The sequence below is a fragment of the Panicum virgatum genome, chromosome 2N (assembly GCF_016808335.1).
Source record: "Panicum virgatum strain AP13 chromosome 2N, P.virgatum_v5, whole genome shotgun sequence".
Taxonomy (NCBI): domain Eukaryota; kingdom Viridiplantae; phylum Streptophyta; class Magnoliopsida; order Poales; family Poaceae; genus Panicum; species Panicum virgatum.
In genome coordinates, this window is record NC_053146.1 from 18462591 (window position 1) to 18476080 (window position 13490).

The 13490-nt window shown below is 49.4% G+C and overlaps 2 protein-coding genes across 2 annotated transcripts; one reads left to right on the top strand and one right to left on the bottom strand.

The window, feature by feature from the left end:
* The first annotated feature begins 4831 nt into the window (after nucleotides 1-4831).
* Nucleotides 4832-6314, top strand: LOC120658756 (two-component response regulator ORR11-like). The gene is made up of 5 exons (XM_039936961.1): nucleotides 4832-5326; nucleotides 5459-5505; nucleotides 5627-5704; nucleotides 5797-5867; nucleotides 5984-6314. The coding sequence occupies exons 1-5, from the start codon at nucleotides 5071-5073 to the stop codon at nucleotides 6069-6071; spliced, it is 540 nt and encodes a 179-aa protein (XP_039792895.1). The 5' UTR covers nucleotides 4832-5070; the 3' UTR covers nucleotides 6072-6314.
* Nucleotides 6315-7254: 940 nt separating this feature from the next.
* Nucleotides 7255-9781, bottom strand: LOC120662467 (disease resistance protein RPM1-like). Its single transcript, XM_039941609.1, has 3 exons — nucleotides 9778-9781; nucleotides 8890-9274; nucleotides 7255-8773 (listed from the first exon to the last, which is right to left on the bottom strand). The coding sequence occupies exons 1-3, from the start codon at nucleotides 9779-9781 to the stop codon at nucleotides 7255-7257; spliced, it is 1908 nt and encodes a 635-aa protein (XP_039797543.1).
* Nucleotides 9782-13490: the final 3709 nt, after the last annotated feature.

Genomic DNA, 13490 nt, shown 5'->3' on the forward strand with positions numbered 1-13490 from the left:
CTCAGCCTGATTCTCTCGCTGCTATTCTTCAGAGGCTCTCTGACCAGCAGGACAGATTTGCTGCAGCTCAGCTGAGCATGCAAGCCGAGCAGGCTCGCCAGTAGGAGGCCCAGACACTTGTGCTTGAGGGAATCCGGCAGCAGCAGGAGGCCATGAGGATACAGCTTCAGCAGCAGTCCCAGATTCAGCAGCAGATGTTCACATTCTTTTCGGGATGCTTCGGACAGCTCTACCATCACACTGGACTGCCTGAGCCTCAGCTCCCTACACCCCAGCAGATCCAGTTCGACCCTACTGCTCCTGCTCCACCTGTTGGCGGCTTTGTGCAGACACCCTTGGCGTCTTTCCTGATGTCACCTCTTCTTCAGACCGGGATGTTTGCCAGCCCTGCTCCTGCTCCGGCGCTTGTTCCACAGCCTTGTGTTTGGACTGCTGAGCAGTGTGCAGAGTTCCTCAGGCAGAAGCAGGTTCTACATCAGCTACAGCACCCCTCAGCTCGGTCCCTCATGTTCGAGTCACCCTCACAGCCTGAGGTGCTCCGTCCGTCTGTTGTTCGCCCTACTCAGCCAGACATGACTCCCGTCACGTCTGCTCCTCCGACGGACTCCACAGTCATCACCGAGCCAGTTGCTACCTCTACTCCGGCTACTTCTACTGCTCCGACGTCTCCGGTCGAGCAGAAGTCCTCTTCGTCCGACGAAGACTGGACGGACGACGATGCTGACGACTCTGCCACTCAGTTCTCCACCGGACCCAGCATGAAGACTCCGCCTTCTCCAGCTCAGGACTAGATCGCCTTCCTTTTTGGTGCTTTGTTGCCAAAGGGGGAGATAGATAGGGGGAGCTTGGTGGTTTGTGGCGTGTTTGAATCTTCATGGATTTTGTGTATGGACATATTTTTTTGGATTTTGTGTATGCTCTGCGTTGACATGTCCCTACATGTGCTTTATTTCTAGTATTGCATGCTTGTTTATCGCTTTCAATTTCATATCTTGTGAATCTCTACTTTGTGTTGTCATCAATCGCCAAAAAGGGGGAGATTGAAGCGCATCTAGGCCGATAGATGCTAATGGTAAGTTTCGGTGATTGATGACAACCGTACGCGACTAACATATTTTTTGAAGGAAAAATAAATGATTAGAATAGTCTCATATGAAATATGAAAGAAGACCCCTCAATTCAAAACAATCATGCATGCCAAGGACTCAATTCCAAAGATTAAGGACATTTCTAGTCTCAAGTGTCACAAGAAGATGAAGGACACTTGATTTAGCTAGGGTTTATAGTTTTTAGTTCTTGACCGTACTATTAAGAGGGGTTCATGAGTTAGTAGCTTGACCAAAATTGAGTTGGCCTTAGAAATGTTGCACACTCGCTCAAAAACAGCTCAAGATAGTCAAAAAAAAAGTCAACAAAATACTTGGAAGAAGAAACAATCAAAGTAACATTCAAACTTCAAGTCAATTCAGCTGAAAATCAAGAAAAACAGTAGCACCAGTTTAACCGATGACCCATGCATCGGTGCATCCGATGCTTGGCGGAAGGACCGACGCCCTGTCGGTCTATCTTCTCTGGATGCAAGCAGAAATCAAGTCAACAAACTCTATAGCACCGGTTGAACCGATGGTCAAAAAGATAAGCACTGGTGCAATGGACGTACTTTGTTCCAGAGAGCATGTTTGGGTGGCTGTGATTCGCCTTCAGCACCGGTTGAACCGACGCCTCAGAATCAACCATCGGTGCATTGGATGTATTATGTTCCAGAAAGCTTGTTTGAGTTGATCAGTGAACCTCTTCAGCACCGGTTGAACCGATGCACCTACGGAGCATGCACCGGTGTAATGACGCAAACCTGGATACTGTGTCAGAACCCCCAACGGCTACTATTTGGACACAGAGAGACCGGTTGAACCGACGCCTTCAAATTCTCACCCGTCAGTTCTTCCGATGGTCACGATTTTTCTGCAGTGAACTTCCAACGGCTGTGTGACCCTCTCCACTCTATATAAGGGCACCCCCTGGCTGATTTGAACTGCCTTTGATGCATTGAATACATGAGGCCACCCTTGAGAAGAAGAGAGACTGCTTTGAGCAAAAGAGTGAAGATCTAGTACATTGATTGTGCTTCAACCTTGAAGAATTCAACCCTTGCAAGTGTAGCAAGTGTGCTTGAGCTAGGGTCAAGTGAAGGCTTAGGAGCTTGTTACTCTTTGTGTTTGACGGCACCTTGCCGGTCTCGGTGATCGGGAGGTTCTTGGTGAGCTCTTGGAGTTTGTGGGAGCCCCAAGACAAGAAGCTTCTACACGGTGTGAAGGTCGCCATTCTGAAGATGGAGAAGGAGCATTCTTAGTGATCACTTGCTCCTTGGTGAAGCAAGGGAGTGATACCCTTGTGTGGGTGCTCCAACGTGGATTAGGGGGGAGCGTCAACTCCTCGATACCACGGGAAAAAATCCGGTTGTCTCGTGTCCTTCGCATTTACATTCAAGCATTAAATTTCCTTTATTATGATCTTGCTCTTCTTTGCTTGTTTGTTTAACTAGGACAATGGCATGATAGTTTGATCTCTTGACTAGAACTTGTTCTTGCTAAGTGTGGTTCTTCCTAGGAAAGATGATCATGTTAGTATGTTCTCCTACCTAAGGACCCATTGCTAGTGTGCTCTAGTTATTAGGTTTCAAATTTGTAGATTGGACAATACTAGTCTAGGCTAAGGACTCTCTATAAATTGAAAAAGTCCCAATTCAACCCCCCCTTCTTGGGCCTCGATCCTTTCAGGCTCGGCGTGTGGCCGGCCAGGTGGCCGCGCTGGCGGCGAGACGGCGACGAACGGCGTGAGCATAAGAGGAAGAGAGATGAAGATCGTGGTAATGGCAGTTTTGTAAATAACTCAAAGTTCCAAAATTCCAGTTTGTAAACCCAGCTTTTCTCCTTCTTCACGGCCTCAAATGAAAAACTTTTGAATACCAAACTTACTTAAAATTTCAAGATCTACAACTTTTATTTTAGGCACATTTCCATTGGAACAATGGTTTAAAAGATAAAATTTGAAACTTGAGCGCATTTGAAAATGTCCTATACACTTCGGAATTCAACTTTTTCTCCTACTTTTGTGTGGCAACTCGAAAATTTTTGAACACGGAAGTTGTTCATCATTTGAAAACCATAACATTGGTTCTAGGCAAAAGTCCATTTAAGCAAAGGTTTGAAATTTATTTTTAAACATGTTTGTTACAATTTGAAATATACGTTAAATGTTTAAAAACTGTACTTTGAAGAACTCGTCATTTCATGTGTTAAAGTACTAACAAACTTTATTAAATGCCTTTACATGATTAACATTAGTACTAATTGTCATGTTAAACATATGATTAACCCTAATTACAGGTGATTAACACATGGGTGTTACAAGGAGCCGGCGTAGAGTCGTACGTGGATAGAGAGAGCATGTGCGGGTGACTCGTGAGACGCCGGCTCCAAGCGGGCGGATGAATATTTGTGCAATTCCTATTGGCTGATGCCCTGCTCTTAGGGAGGATGGAGCCACAACTCCTTCTAGATAGGGAACTGAGTCGATAGAAGAAGGGCAGTGAGTTCGTGGTTATTTTTGGAAATGATAAAAGCAAATTGAACTGTCATAGCTAAGGACAACTAATAATTTGACAGAGGAGGTTAGAACGGCGAATAGCCATGTTTGGTTTGGGGTGTAAAAGTTTTCGCGAAAACTTTTTGGCCCTTTGACCACCAATTTAGAGTATTAAATAAAGTCTAATCATAAAACCACCTCCACAACTCCCCGTGTAAATCGCGAGACAAATCTAATGAGACTTTTGATCGCGTGATTCGAGGATGGTTACTGTAGCACAACTGTAGCAATGATCAATTAATTACCGTCATTAGATTCGTCTCGAAATGTTACGCTCGTCTCTGAAAAAGTTTTGCAAATAGACATCATTTAGTATTCCATGTATAGGAGATTCTTTTCTCGGAAAATGTGCACGTAAAAATCACTTTAGAAACCAAACACCGCCATTAAAATGGAACAGACGGAGTAGAAAGGTAAGCAAGATTTTTTATGGTGGTTTTTTTTATATGATAGTGATCTGACTGACGCTAAGCAGGATCGTGCATGTTGTGTACAATCTCATGCGATCCTACCATTAGAGCCTCGCCATAATCTGAATTTTAATGTATGGGATCATATCAACTCCACTCCACGTAGGAGTCGGCAGATGCTCAGACACCAGGGTCAGCGCAACCTGAGCGCAAATCCCACAGCACCGTGACAGGTCCTGCGGTGAGTGAGACCACGAGTTACCGACCGGGGCCCCGCAGGCCGCAGGAGCAGGGCGAGCCGGTGAGGCAAACACCGGGCAACTCCTGCCGGCCCCACTCCCGCCGCACGAACTGGGCGGCGCGGCGTGCGTGCGGCCGGTACGGCCCGTGCACCGCGCACGGCACGAAGCTGCCGCGCGCCCCAGGATGGGACGGGGGATAGCATCGTGCCAGCCCAGGACGCGACACGACGACATTCCTCGAACCCCGCCCGCCTACTCCGACGGATGCATGTGGCCAGCAGGCTCGATCCGCCTGCCCCGGCAGCCTGCTCGGCGCGGGGGAGGCAGGCAGGCAGGCAGCTGCGGAACGAGCAGCGGCACCGGCCGCGACCCCGCCGGGCGCCGCATCACGCACGGCACGGCCGGGGGGCAGGGCACCGATCCTCTCCGCCTCGTCCGGCCGGCCGGCCACGCGTGAGATCGCGGCGCGCCCGGACAGGGCGGGGGCAGCCTGCCCCCGATATGTCCGTGCCACATCCGAGGGGATACGCGATCCACGTACGGCCGCGGGGGAGATTCGATTCAGTACCCGCATCGCGATCCGACCCGGTGGCCCCGATCCCCGATCGCGCGGCGGCGCCGACCGATCACTTGCCATACCCGGCGCATCCGTCCTTCCCTGCCGCGCCGTATAAATAGCGCCGCCCTGCCGGCGTGGGGTCTGCCGGTAGTAGCCACCAGCTACCGTCGTCTCGCACGCACGCCCATACCACACCCGCACGACACTCCAATCCATGTCGACGGAGGCCTCATCGAAGGCGGCGGCGGGCGGTGATCGGAGCCGAGGGGACGACCTGCAGTGCCGTGGGCGGGGCGGCGACCGCGCCGAGGAGATGCGTGGTGCTGCGGCCAAGCAGGACGGCGGGGTGCTGCCCGTCGTCGGCGACGACGCGGGGGTGGTCGTGGTGGAGCCCTGCGTCATCGCCGTCGACGACAGCTCCATCGACCGCGCCCTTGTCACCGCGCTGCTCCGGCGATCCAACTACAGAGGTCAGGCGCGCCGAGTTCAGTTTGCTTTCTCTTCGGTTTTACACTTATACTGCATGACAAGAGCAAGAACAAAGTTTACGGCCGGATTCCATTAACTAAAAATAAAACCTTGCGATTCTGTTGATGATGCAGTCACGGCCGTGGACAGCGGGAAGAGGGCGCTCGAGATACTGGGTTCGGTATGTGTCATTCTGTCGACCTTTGTTCATTCAGTGATGCACAAATTAAAACAAAATGACTGGCTCCAATCTGGTTCCTTTCTCTGAACTGAACATTGGCTGCTGTTTTCTTGCGGTTCAGGAGCCGAATGTGAGCATGATCATCACGGACTACTGGATGCCGGAGATGACTGGCTACGACCTCCTCAAGAAGGTCAAGGTAAACTAAGCATTGACTCTCGGATAAGTTCTTTCACAAATGGGGAATGCTCATGCGCATGACATTACCATCTGACGAATCTTGGTAACCAGGAATCGTCGGAGCTCAAGCAGATCCCGGTGGTGATCATGTCCTCCGAGAACGTGCCGACACGGATCAGCAGGTCTGCTCCTGAACCAACCGATGCCATTGCCAATCCTTTATGTCACCTTCTTCCTGATAAATATGAATTATGAGAGCCGCGATGACGATCTGAATTTCTGTTCATTTTTTCTGCAGGTGCATGGAAGAAGGCGCGGAGGACTTCCTGCTCAAGCCCGTCAGGCCGTCGGACATCTCCCGCATAACCACCCGGATGCTGCACTGATCATTGGCCACCACAGTGGTCAGATTGTTAGTAGTGTTTTGCAGTTACAGTAGACGTCAGAATAGCTATTAGACTGTAACGGGGCACGACTAGCTTGCTGCTTCAGTAGTAGCAGGAGTTATCTCTAAGCTTCCAGTAGCGAGTTTCTTAAGATAAAGATGTGTAACCAGTGCATGGATCGTTTCGTTCAAATGAAAATTACAGTGGCGGACCCTTTTGCCACTAGCAAGTTTTGTTTTCTTACGATGTGTATCCAGATGCAGAACCTGAGCGCTGCTATCATCATGTGTCTGTTCTGCCCGTACTCGATTGGTTGCAAAAAAAAAAAGGTCAGGAGCTTATTGGCTCATGAAAAGTTAGACAGTAGAATCATAGATCAGGTCAGGAGCTGATGAGTACCAGAGGAGGAAGAGATTGGTAAAGATGTATTATTTTCATCCAATAAAATGGCCAAATGTAGATCAATAGTACGATTGTCGACTGTTATAAGTAACTCCAAACCCCAACTGTATGTATGGTGTATTCGTATGCGGCACACACAGATAAAATCCTAGGAAACTTTTGTTGTACAGATACAGATACCTGTAAGAGCCCATTCTCGTCTCATTGGGATTCAGTGACTTAGAATAAAATGACGGCACGGATGCGGTGACTTGGTAGCAGGAACAGAACTCGTCTCATTCTAGTTTAGAATAAATTGCGCATCCCATTCGTTGAATATTGCGACTCTGTCGATACACTTTGGCTGATGGACAAAAAAAAGGTACTTTCATTCAGTATACTCTGGTTTGCTAAGAACTTCTATGAGATGCCTGTTTCTGAATCTAGGAAGGCCAAAGTGATCATGGTCTCCAATCATCTTAAAAGAAATCAGAACACTCTAATATAAAGCTTAGTGATTTAGTTAGTGGTGTCCCTAAGGTCAAATGATTTCAGACAAAGTAATGACCGAAAAGAACATGCCTGCGAAATCTTCTCACTTAGGCATCATATGACTTGATATACCCAAATTTGGGTAAAAGCAGGTGCTGTTACTAAGAAATTCAGAGGCAAGAGATTTATTTTTACTGAACTACGAACTCAGAGCAAAATGTGACAAAGAACTTGACCATTGATCTGCAGGTAACAGTAGCTGTCAGGTTATTCTTATTGATCAGCAAGATAGACTAGGATCCACCTTCACTTAATACTTTCTAGCAAATTTCTCAAATCTCAAAACCCTTGGCGCCTGATAAAAATCTGAACTGGCAGGGTTGTGATATCCAGCATCACCGTTCTGCTCCTTCAACTTATCCACAAACTCTGTTTGCATGCCAAACAATTCCAAATTCAGGATATGCTTGAGGTTCCCCATACCTTGGGGTGTTTCAGTCAGTCCAGTGCACTGGCCAAGCACCAGATGACGTAGGTTTACAAGACATCCTTCTTGAAACTCTATGCGACTAAGGTTAGGCAAGCCCTCCAAGTTGAGTTTCCGAAGTGCAGGAAAACCATCTCCTGTAAACATCATGCTCCTCTCATGGTATGCTTCGACAAGGCTAAGATTTACCAGCATAGGAAGCGCAGCGAGGAGCACGAGTGAGTCTTGTGCAATTTGGCAGCCACTCAACCTTAACTGCAAAAGGCTAGTGAGGGAGCAGATCCATGATGGCAGCTTCCCTCTTGCTAACCTGCCGGTCAGACTGAGTTTTTGTAGCTTCAATGGTGGTCGAGACATTGATTCCAGATCTAGCACCGCGTCTGCTCCAGGGTTCATTCCCAACCCCAACCGCACAAGGAAGCTCATCCTAGAGATCGATGACGACAAGTCGGCGATAAGGCTTGCATCAATGCCAGACAGCTCCAGGCTCCTCATCTGCCACAGGTTTGCTAAGGATCTAACAATCTTTTGATTCGCTTGAACATATTTGAGTGTCTGCAGGTTGGTCAGGTTCTCTAGCCCTTCAGGAACCCCTGTTGCCATGGCGGGATACGGCTTCAACAAATCAGTTGCCCCACGCGTTAAAACTATCAGGTGGCGCAAGCTCTTCAGTTTTGCTACGCTGCTTGGTAGCCTTTGTACCATGGACAACTTGGCATCCAAAATCTGAAGCTTCTGCAGTTTGCCCAGATCCTTTGGAAGCTCTTCAACGAGCATTGAACGGATCCCGAGATACCGCAGATTGTGAAGACTGGTGATCGAATCAGGTAATGTACTCATCTCAACGAACCAGAGGTTTAGCACAGTCAAGAGCCTGAAGTGAGACACGAATGAAGCATCCAATTCTGACCCAAACGCACTGAAGGAGCGAAGCATGCCCAACTGCGGAACATGCTCGGATCTCACTTCTTCACATCTATCCACCGCAAGATGCCGAATCCTGGTGCTGTGATCCACTGTGATCTTGCACTTTGCGAAATGAAACAAGCCTTCCACTTCTCTGGACCTGTGGATAATCAACTCCCTGATAAGGTCATGAATGATGAACCGTTTGGTCCGGCCAAAGTCGTTCCTGGTGACGGGCAGCATCAGGCTGCGTTGGACTAGCTGGTCCAGGTAGCCATCGGCGACATCCTCCGCTGCACACCGGCCCGGCTTGTCCTCGACGAAGCCCTGCGCAACCCATTTCCTGATCAGAATCTTCCGCTTGATCCACAAGTCCTCAGGGTACACGCTGCAGCTCAGGAAGCATTTCCTGAGGTTGGGCGGCAGGTCGTCGATGCTGAGGTTTAGTATGCTGGCCGCTTCCCCAATCCCAAGATCGCTGCTGGCCGAGATGGTCCCGAACGGCCGCCACGAGCGACTGGTAATCCGCGCCCGCGTCGTCGTTCTCGGCACGCGCGCCGCCGCCGCCGCCGCTCTCTGAGGATCTTCCTGAGGAGGTCGTCCATGGTGAAGCGCTGCGAGACGGCCACCCACGCGGCACAGTCGAAGCGCCTGCTCTCCGCGACCTCCCTGAACACGCGCGTGGCGAGCGTGGTCTTGCCGACGCCGCCCATTCCCCACACGGAGACCAGCGTCCGCCGCGGCTCGTCGTCCTCGGCCACCCACTCCAGCAGCTGCTCCTCGTGCGCGGAGAAGCCGACGATCTCCTCCTTCTCCACGAAGTGCGCGCTCTCCGCCAGAATCCGCCGGACCGTGGAGTCCGCAGGCGGCGCGGGGCCGTCGGCCGGGGCGGATGCCGTACCGCTCCTTGGCGGCGGACAGCTGGGAAATGAGGGACCTAAAGGGCGACCAAGAGGGATGTGAATGACAGCTGATTTAAAATTCTTGCAAACGCAGAGATCGGCTTAGTCCCTAAGTACACGCCCAACCCTATAGTTCTAGATACAGTGTTAAGTAGCTATGGAGGAGCTACACCAACACAAGAAAGCCCTAGGAACAAACAAGATCCAACGCGGAAGCAATCACCGAAAAGCAGCGCGAGAAATAGCACGGTATAACTCACCGATTGATCCGACGCACAGATTTGAACAGCGTCGGTTTAACCGATGAGCAGAGCCGGCAGCAGAGAAAAAGTGAGCACCGGTTGATCCGACGGATGGGTTTGAATAGCGTCGGTTCAACCGGTGTTACACACCGGATGATCCGGCAAAATCAAAACCAAACGCCGGTGCAGTTGTCCAGAGGGACTGCAAAATGACTTAGTAGTCACCGGTTAAACCGACGTGCATAAGGAGCACATCGTCGGTTTAACCGACGCTCAGAGTAGCACAAAACACAGACCCATTCACCGGATAAACCGATGAGGAACAAAAACCACTTGTCGGTGCAACGGTTCAACAACAAAACCCTAACACATGAGAATCTTACTCACCGGTTGATCCGACGTGATAATCTTGAAAACAACAGTTCATCCGGTGATAGGAAAAACTATGCTCGAGTCCAGAAACGATTTTTCAGTCCGCGTCTCGCCCAAAAACTCGTTGATCTAAAGATCAAATCAAGTCCAAATCTCACCAAAATTCGTTGGCACGATCACAAAGGACTTGTGAACATGACCATGGAAGGAATCGACGAATTACTCCATGGTTTGGGAGGAATCGAAGAAAATCCGAGCAAGATTGGGGTTTTCTCAAGAACGCAACAACTTCGATTAGGGGGGACTCGTGATTCCGGAGGGTATAGCACTAGGCTAAATGGTTTTTGAATCACTACAAAGAGTCACGAAATGATCAAGAATCAAGCCATTAACTCGTGCTCATGAATCGACAAAAGAAAATCGAAATTCAATCAAACGAAGCACAAGATGAACGAAAATGAATTGAAATCAAAACCCCAGAGGGCACAAGGAGAGATTGGCCTCCTTTCTCGATCAATTCACGTACAAAGTCTTCACAAATCCATGGCTAAAATCCCTAACTCTAGAGAAGAGAGGAAGGGAACCGTGAGGGAGAGAGGGGCGCCAGGGAGAAGGAGAGGTGGCGTGCGGCTCAGGCAAAAAGAGAGAGGAAGGAAGGAGAAAGTGGGTGAAGGGGTATTTAACCCACTAACTCTAGACTAAATGACTAAACTATCCCTAGACTCAATTTAGACACTAGAAAGCCCGTAGGAGCAAAACCGGAAAAGATACAATGGACTCATCCGACGGCCGAGGTTCTTTCTTCGAAATGAAGTCTTCTCCGCGATGCCGCCATGTCGATGAAGATCCGGTTCGCGGTTTTGGGGGGTCCGCGAAACCCGGGTAGGTTGCCGGTTTTGAGAAAACCGCCAAAACTCCACGCGCGGGAAGATTCCCGCCTCCACGCCGTGTCCCTAGACGCCGTTCCCGCCTCGGCCTTCTGACGGCCCTAGACGCCGCCCGACGCCCGTCACCTCCTCTCCCGCAGCGAGGCCCTAGACGCCGTCGACGCCCGTCGCCTCCGTCAGTCCCGAGACCGACGCCCGTGCCTCCACGACTTGGCGTCTTCAACCGCCGTCCACCTCCTTGGTTTTGTGGCGCAAACCAAGAAACCCGCCTTTCGTCGCCGCTTGCACCCTTGATCCAGGAGTGGACACCATAGCTGCCGCCCGGCATGAGCTCCGGTCCCGGCTGCTCTTCACCACCGTCCACCGCACGGTCCATCGGCCACAGCACCTCCACGGCAGCTCTCCGTCGACACTTGACGCCCGTGTACCTGCAATCCAAAGACCAAGCACACGATCACACCGCACGGTTGACAATTCACTCATCACAAACAGGATAGAGTACTCAACATTCGTCAATCTCCCCCTTGATGAGTGAATTGTCAACACACCACAAACGAACAAAGATTGAAACAAAAACAGTGAAGAACAAAGAAGCAAGAGAGAACTTGAACAAGTGACAAAAGCTCGAAAGAAGCAAGAACAAGTCACTTGACCAAGCAAAGATCAATTCCCTAAGACAAGGGCAACGGCTCGACGCAATCGATCAAATACAAGCATGACTCCTCAAAGACAGAGGCAGGGCTCGACACAGTCATGCCAGAAGCGAAGGGAAAACCAGGAGCTAAACAAAGCAGAAACTCCCACTGAATGCATTTCCCCCTTACTAGTGCAACTCTCACCAAATGTATGCACCCTCAGAGTCCTATGCTCAACAAGTTTTTGGTTCTCTCCAAAATCAAACAATTTTCCCCCTTGTTCGATCACTAACCTTCTCCCCCTTGGTGGCACATGTACACATCAAGGCTTAGACCTAAAACTCCCCCTGAACATATACTATGCAATGAATGCAATGCAGGAGGTGTAAGTGAAAGCATTCAGGGATACAAGGATATGAGTAACAACTAGTCACAAGCACGTGTGCATCCATAAACAAGACCTGCATCTAACTCAACAGGGTATATCAAATCAGTCTAGAGCTAGGCAAGTTCCAGTTTAGGAGAAAGAAAAGCATCACCCTTGATCTAGCACTAGCAAGTAGGGAATGAAAGACAGTGCTAATCAAACTCATACTGGTGAGCCAAAAACATCCAAAGCATGTTGTAAACATTGATTTTGCAAACTCATTATATCAAGCAATTTAATGCCAGGGGTTGAAAGCTTGTCATGCTTTACTTAGCAACGAGACCAAGCCTATGCCAAAGGCAATCAGAAGCTTAAGACACTCGTTTCAGTCATGTATAGCCTTGGCCGGGTTCTCACAAGTGCAAGGTGAGCCGTCCTGAAAGCTCGATCAGTGCGACAAGCAATCCCACCTAGATCTTTCCATTCCATTTCAAGCACAATTCAAGCAATTTCATCAATTTTAGATCATGTCAAGTATGAATTGATGTACGAAAGGCTACACTAGCATGAATGAGATAGCAAAGCATATCAATCACGCCCTAACATGCTAGTAGCCAGGACAGGGTGACCATGTTTTCAAATTTTCAAATCAAAATAGCTTAACTCAGATGATGTCATATACAAAGCGGAGCAAACTATACATGATCACATTTATAAACTCACACTAGCAAGCACTAGGAGATCATAGCAATGTATACAGGAATGCTAGTGCAAGTGAGGCAATGCAAAATGCATAAATGTACAATGCATATGCACAATGCAACTACCAAACCTAGAAAACGAAGAGAAAAACAAACAATACCTACAAAGCTAACCAAGGAAAAATCAGCGATCAAAAGGGGTAACAAACCCCAAGCTCCCCTCGCAAGCGAGCAAAGGTGTCCTGCTCAAGCGGTTTGGTTAGGATATCTGCGGTTTGCCTCTCTGAAGGGACATGAATCAAGTCTATGTGTCCTCTCTCATGGTTATCTCGCAGGAAGTGGAACCGGATATCTATGTGTTTGGTTCTGGAGTGTAGGACAGAGTTCTTTGCAATGCTAATAGCGGACATGTTGTCTACAAAGATGGGAACCATATCAAAACTCAGTCCATAATCCTGCAAGGTTTGTTTCATCCAAAGTATCTGGGAGTAACAGCTAGCAGCGGCAACATACTCAGCTTCTGTGGAAGAAAGCGCTATGTTAGCCTGCTTGTGAGAGGACCAAGACACCAAAGATGTACCGAGAAATTGACAAGTGCCGGATGTCGACTTGCGATCCAACCGACACCCACCAAAATCGGCATCAGAAAAGCCCACCAAAATCAGAGAAGAATCCGCAGAGTACCAGAGACCAAACTCAGGGGTGAATTTCAGATACCTGAAGATGCGTTTGACCACCTACCTGTGGGAGGTGCGCGGCGAAGCCTGATACCGCGCACAGAGGCCGACGCCGAACTGAATGTCCGGCCGCGTCGCCGTCAGGTATAGGAGAGAGCCGATCATGCTCCTATACTCCTTCTGGTCCACCGACTCACCGTCCAAGTCCTCATCAAGCGCCGTCGAAGTGCTGATCGGAGTCGGCTGAGGTGACAAGTCACTCATGTCGAACTTCCGCAGCAAGTCCCTGGTGTACTTGGCTTGATGGACGAACGTGCCATGAGGAGTTTGCTTGATCTGCAGCCCAAGGAAGAACTGCAGCTCACCCATC

Bases quoted from the DNA above. Each gene is read 5' to 3' on its own strand.
- LOC120658756 (XM_039936961.1), top strand. From the start codon at position 5,071: ATGTCGACGGAGGCCTCATCGAAGGCGGCGGCGGGCGGTGATCGGAGC. The intron at 5,506-5,626 runs GTATGTGTCATT...CTTGCGGTTCAG, and splicing joins CGCTCGAGATACTGGGTTCG to GAGCCGAATGTGAGCATGAT. The intron at 5,705-5,796 runs GTAAACTAAGCA...CTTGGTAACCAG, and splicing joins ACCTCCTCAAGAAGGTCAAG to GAATCGTCGGAGCTCAAGCA.
- LOC120662467 (XM_039941609.1), bottom strand. The intron at 8,774-8,889 runs GTGCCGAGAACG...ACTAAACCTCAG, and splicing joins CGGCGGCGGCGGCGGCGCGC to CATCGACGACCTGCCGCCCA.